This window comes from Plectropomus leopardus, chromosome 5, assembly GCF_026936395.1.
Source record: "Plectropomus leopardus strain MGB_pleo_1.0 chromosome 5, ASM2693639v1, whole genome shotgun sequence".
Lineage (NCBI taxonomy): Eukaryota > Metazoa > Chordata > Actinopteri > Perciformes > Serranidae > Plectropomus > Plectropomus leopardus.
In genome coordinates this window covers 32,796,006-32,802,287 of record NC_142180.1, presented here as the reverse complement: position 1 = coordinate 32,802,287, position 6,282 = coordinate 32,796,006, and the positions used below count along the sequence as shown (strand labels likewise).

Below are 6,282 nucleotides of genomic sequence, written 5' to 3'. Positions count from 1 at the left end.
CTGCTGTAATGAAATTTCAAAACTTGGGATCAATAAATTACATCTATCTATTTATCTATCTATCTATACATCTATCTATGTAAAAAAAAATACCTGAAATTGTCTTTTTTTATACAGATTTAAAAACAGACTGTGGCAAAATCTCAGTTTCAGTGTCTTAATAGTTGTTTCTGCTTCACTCAACAAAGTCACCCATATTATATTAGGTCACTAGACAGGCTGGTAAACTGGGGTGTATTTTGTAGCACAGGCCTAATTTTGCCCAGTCCTATTTGCAAGATATTGGTTGTAACATTTTAAAGAGACAAAAAATACATGTGGCATTCCCAAAAGGGAAACTGAATGATGGTCTCATGAGACCATCAACACTGAGCAAATGAATGATGAGCCATAATTGAATTCAGCCAAACTAAGGAAACACTTCTGCCAAATAAGGATTAGAAGTCAGCACTTACTTTGAATGAATGTGAGTATAGACACAATTCAGACTTATTATTATCACCTTTAACTCTTTCCCCACCAGAGTATTTTTATTAAATTGCCAGCCAGTGCCAGCATTTTTGGTCATATTATAGTTAAAAAAAAAAAAAAAGTTACAAGAAAATTATCTGAAAAGTTAAAAAATTACCTCAAATATTGTTGAAAGTTTAAAAAAAATATATTTTATTTTTTTACTGTAACATCATTTTAAACATAACATTATCCAGCCATCCATCCATCGTCATCAGTTTATCTGAGGTTGTGAAACTAGCAGCTGGTGATTGAAGAATCCCAAAACAAAGAAAATTATTGAGGATTTTAAGTCACAGAGATTCAAATTTAACATCAGCAAAACTATATTAAAAAAACAAACTGTCACACAGCTCATGCACTATAATCCAAGTATCTTTTTTTCCCTCGCTGATGGGACTAAAAGTGGAGCTCACCTTTGCTCTCTTCAAAGCCAGACTGCACTGACAAAAACAGGAATTTTACCTCACTGAACACAGAAAACTGCTGCTCTACTGCTACTTTAACTGGTCATTTTTGTGTTTTCGATTGACTTTTGTGAAGCCAAACTAACTTTTCCGAAACGGAAGCTGGCAGCGTGCATCTCGGACAGAGCGGATGTCCGAGAGTGGCAGCACATATCTCAATCCCTAAATTAAACATCATGACAAGTGTTGTCACACCAGAGGACAATTATAAGGACTACTACACAAAAAAAGTGTAGCTACATAGTGTCAAATAAATACGGAAATGGACTGGGTCTCAATAAGTTTTGAGTTACTTATATATCAAGTATACAACCACATGTAATTTGACATAGGCCTTCAGTTTAAATAAGTCGGCATGAAGACAGCCATGTCAGTTCATTTATTTATATTTAGGCCGCGCTTCTGTAATCGTGTCCCAACAGGACTCTCCAAAAGGTCGAGTAGACAGTTCAGCCCATTCAGAGCTCTGCTGTGTCACTTCTCAAATCACAGATCTGCTTCTGTACTAAGAAACACTCCAAACTTTGACTAGTTTGCTTTCTGTTCAAAAAGTGAAAACAAAACACGATGAAGCAGTCTATAGTCTCTGTAGGTACCATATCTCCAAGTTTGTCCTAACATATTGTGCATACTGTACCAGAAATACTGTAAGTTGGGTGATTAAACACCTAAAAGAAGCTTGTTTTTCTAAGAACAGATTAAAAATAGAATGACAGGTGAAGTTTATTTTACTTAAACAGCTGAAACTCTCCAAGACCTTCTGCTGAGTCACCTGTCCCCAAACAGATGGTGTTTACTATGGTTATTGCATGTAAACAATGTGCTGTTAGTTGCACATATAAGATTTTAGACAAATATGCTGATGATTTTTTTCTTTAGTCAAGATAATCCAATGTATGGGCTATCATTATTTTTTAAGTACCGGCAATAACATTTCCAAACATTTTGTATGTTGGTCTGTCCTACATTGCTCATTTGTAAATCTACTAAAAATTGTGAGAAATTCAGACTACTTGTTTCATTTTCAAGGCAATATTTATTCTGTTTTGATATTGATGAAAAATGTGCCTTTAACTCATTTATGTAAAACGCTGTATGCACATGTATCCCTCTTGCCTGTCTTTTTCAAAACTTTGTTACGTAAAGCACCTTGAGCTGCCTGTGTGTATGAATTGTGCTTTAAAATAAACTTGCCCTGCCTGTTATTCCATTGGTGCACTCCAGAAAATAAAGTGGAAATACATAACAAAGGACCTTAAGTATACTGAAGGGTAGCAGCTCCCCCTAGTGGCAATTCCATACATTGTTTCTCCTAAATGAATAAGGTGTGCAATATATAAAAACAACCAACAGATACATTAGACAACCTATACGCAGTATTTATGATATTAAAGAAACGGAAAAGCTGCAACTGTGAATCCACATCTGCACTGCAGTGTTTCTGGTGAGGCTGAAAAATACAAATGGAGCACATCAACAGTGGATTCAGGTTATTTCAACACAAGTGTGTCCATGCACAAAACTATACAGAGGAAATATGGAACAACACTCACAAATAATTAAGAACAGATCTGCCGTTTCTCCACATTTTGCCATTTTAAAGTTTGTGAGTAGTATTTACTACCTTGGCAATTTATCTAGACTTTGCACTAATCTGTTTTAATAGCCACAGCTTTATGTGCTCTACTTACTTCTAGCTTTTCACTAGTTCTGCAGGTGCATCTTGAGCTTTTTTCTTACATTCTTCACACACATGGTGGCAGGATCTGTCGGGATAACATTATGGTCAGTGATCATTATTTATAATATTTAAGTTTATTAAAGCAGGAGTGTTGCGATACAAATATCACAGATTAAAACTGTCAAATTAATGTATCCACTGTTTAGGATTTAGAAGGAAATGTTGGCAATGGCAGAAATGGATTAAAATAAGAGTATGTTTCCTTTTATGGCATAATTACCTTAAAATAAGAATAGCTGTATATTTGTTAACTTAGAATGAGACGTTTATATCTACATAGAGAGCGCCATGTTGCACCACCGTGTTTCGACAGAAGCCCAGAACTGACAAATCAAATACTGGCTCTAGAGAGGGCCATTTGCATTTTCACATCGGCCAGTTAGCAGCATGACAAGCCATGTCAAAAAAACACATTTTGTTAAATTCTGGAACTGCTTTATTCTGTGTTTTTACCAGTTTCAAGCACAGAGTCTGTTTGATTTGGAGAGGAAGTGACCTCTGCAGATAATTCGATAATCCTGTAAAAAAAAAAAAAACCTGAACAATGAACACTAAATGAATCCCACTGGGAGATGTTTGAGTTGGTTGCAATCCTCACTGTCAGATGCCACTAAATCTTCCTAAATCTGACACACCAGACCTTCAAAAGTCATTTATGTTGTCAAATGTGAACAACATGCCAAGAGAATTTTTTCTTAAGATTATTGCCTCGGCTCTTAACAGAATATGTGCACATAAGTAATTGTTACTAGATCTTTGATTCCTACAATAAGTTGACTATAAAATGTCAAAAGTTAGTGTACCTGTGTCCTTGACCAGACTTATTAAAAGGTCCAAAGCGCCCCTCCTCAGACCAGGGTCCCCCCTCAATGCCAATTTTCTGAAACTTGCTTCGACAAGTTCCAACATAAGATGCTTTTCCCACTGCGTAACCGAGGATCCCGGCAACTAAAGAAAAAACATCACAGTTAGTTACTAATGATTGCTGAGCGATTGTTAAAAATTTGCTACTTAGAAAGTCAAAAAATACATAGTACACACCTATTAATTTTGGAAAGGGACCAAACTGCTTTGATCGTTTCCAAACACCTGCATGAAAAAAAAAAGAAAAATTTGAGCTCAAACCAAAGTGGATGATTACAAAAATGATTGATTAAATGCATCTTAATAATGTGATAGAAGAAAAGGGTTTGAATGTCAGTGCTTTACCATTGTAGATGAGACCACCTGTGACGGCCATGCTACCCAGAGAAAGTGGAAGAGCTAAAGAAAAAAAAAGAGAGTAAAGTCAAATGACTCAGTGATCAGGATCTGATCAAAGCCACGGTAGCACCAAAATGTTTATTTGACTTATTATTAAAAACTTCCTGTCATAGATTGTTCCAGCCTTGCTTAACTTGAGTTTAATCTGACTGAACTTTGACTTGTGAAGTAGTACAACCCAAAAATTTGTCAACCTAATTTGGGCAAGGACACAACCTCATTCAGGACGTTCTGATTGTTGCCGTTTCATGTTTATACAAGCGCAGGGTGAAAGCGCGCCAGCAGCAGCTGCACGGCTGGCAGTGAGTGGAAGGACGGTGGTCGAGGTTAAAGACAATGAAGTGTTGACACATAAAACATGGATCACTTTCAGTTCGTGGTATCTTAATCGTAGCAGATCAGCTAAGGTAGCTGCAGCTGCTTATGCTGACAACATGTGCTACAACACTCTGCATGCTGTTCACTGTGGCATGTGAGTTTCTTTCACCTTGCTGCAGTAATTCGGGTCTGACGGAGGCATTAAGCTGTGTGGGTGTGCATGTGCAGATTCTACACCTCTTGTTTGTTTTGTTGCTCTTGTCAGAGCAGGTATTTTTTAAGGATTCTGTTTGGTATATAGTATATATAGGGACACTCCCTGCCTGAATACACCCAACTTGAAATAAGATCTTATCAGCCAGAGTAAAAGGCCTTAAAAAACATGCATGGTCATGATGTTTCACTGAATTAACTACAAAGCATGAAAAATAAGCACAGAAAATAAGCACCAGTAAATAAACGCGCTGTAGGTCTGAAGGAGATAGTGGTGTAACTGTGATTTGATGATAAAAATTGACGTTGTCATTTCGTGTCCCCCATATGCGAGTGTTTTTTTGGGGGTAGGGGGCACTAATTAGATTCCACAGAGAAGAATGTAAACACAGCGCTGAGTGAACAGAGTGTTGAGACCTGCCCCGCTCATCTACTACAGAAGGCTTGTACAATACAGCAGGAAGAATATACCAAACAGATTTATTTGCTTGACTATTTGCTACAGTAATTAAGAAATATGTGTTAGCACCTGACTATAGTAACTCACAGATGCTCTCAGTTTATGAACCAAGAAGACCCCTCAGATCCTCCAACTCTTATATTTTAGCTGTTCCACAAAGTAAAACTAAAACATTTGGTGATTCTGCTTTTGGCCGTTGATAATAATACATGTTATTTATGGGCGCCTTTTAGGACACTCAAGGTAATAAAACAGCAACATATCAGGACATAAGTAAAACAATATACAGTAAAAAGCAAAAAAATATAAACAAATTATGCTCCGAAATGCTGGAACAGCCTGCATGGGGATCTGAGAGGAGCTGGAAATATTAATACTTTTAGAGGTAAACTAAAAGCCTATCTTTTTATTCTGGCTTTTATGTGGCGTCTTACTATCAAAGTTTCATGGTTTATACTTTATTTTTTAAGATCCATTTTTGCATATTTCCTGCGTTGTTCTTGTTTTTGTTTCTTCAATCAAACTGCAAAGCATTTTGAATTGCTTTTGCCTTGTTTGAAAGGTGCTATATAAACCAATTTGATTTGACTGACTGATTTAGAAGAAATACCTCTGTACCAGAAGCTCTCCTCATGGCACTCTTTCCAAATCTTCCTCACATCGTCCCTATAGATGTGTCGATCACCCATGGGGCACTGTAACACACACACAGCAAAGGTTAGGTTATCTAATGGCCATGATCGCCCAAATAGTTCAGAGCCAAAATGTGCTGCCTCTTACCTTCCACTCTGCTTTCACTGCAGCTGGATCAGAAGCAGCAGCTGCTCCTGTCTTCACTACTATAGTTTCTCCATTTGTTGCAGAACTCATGATGCAGGTATTTTCTTTCTAGGATCAGAACTGCGCAACTTTCTCAGGCCAGCCTGGTATACTTCCTCTCTCCCAGTGCCTCTAATCTAACTGGTTGTAATTGCTCCTCCCTGTGCTTTTATCCCCACCCCACTAAAAAAGACATACAGGCCCTTTTTACCAAAGGCTGTTTCAACATGAAACCAATAACGCATTGGGTAAAAACAGATATAGAAATGTACAAGCCAAATGAAACTGAATAATACACCTGCATCTTAAAGGAATATTCAAAAAGTGTGTCTTCCCATCTGTCACATTAGATCAAACACACACATTACAGCGTACAATGATTCAGTTTAGGCTCACCTCTGTACACCCATCCACACCTCTGAGTCACACCTTTATTTGGAGTGGCCTTTATTTCTTTCATGCTGTTGTTGATCTAGTTTGAGCCCTGGTAA

General features: G+C 37.3%; 1 protein-coding gene across 2 annotated transcripts; it reads right to left on the bottom strand.

Moving 5' to 3' along the window:
• Window positions 1–636: 636 nt before the first annotated feature.
• On the bottom strand, window positions 637–5,926 carry ociad2 (OCIA domain containing 2). 2 transcript variants are annotated; one of them, XM_042483399.2, is made up of 7 exons: window positions 5,753–5,857; window positions 5,583–5,667; window positions 3,928–3,981; window positions 3,760–3,807; window positions 3,522–3,666; window positions 2,669–2,743; window positions 637–2,427 (listed from the first exon to the last, which is right to left on the bottom strand). In XM_042483399.2, exons 1-6 carry the CDS (start codon window positions 5,840–5,842, stop codon window positions 2,671–2,673), a joined length of 495 nt encoding a protein of 164 aa, XP_042339333.1. In that variant the 5' UTR covers window positions 5,843–5,857; the 3' UTR covers window positions 637–2,427; window positions 2,669–2,670. The 2 variants fall into 2 exon arrangements, with proteins under 2 accessions (XP_042339333.1, XP_087934110.1); XM_088077984.1 differs by lacking the exons at window positions 637–2,427; window positions 2,669–2,743 and adding an exon at window positions 2,762–3,236 and having other exon boundaries at window positions 5,753–5,926.
• Between the last annotated feature and the right edge of the window lie 356 nt (window positions 5,927–6,282).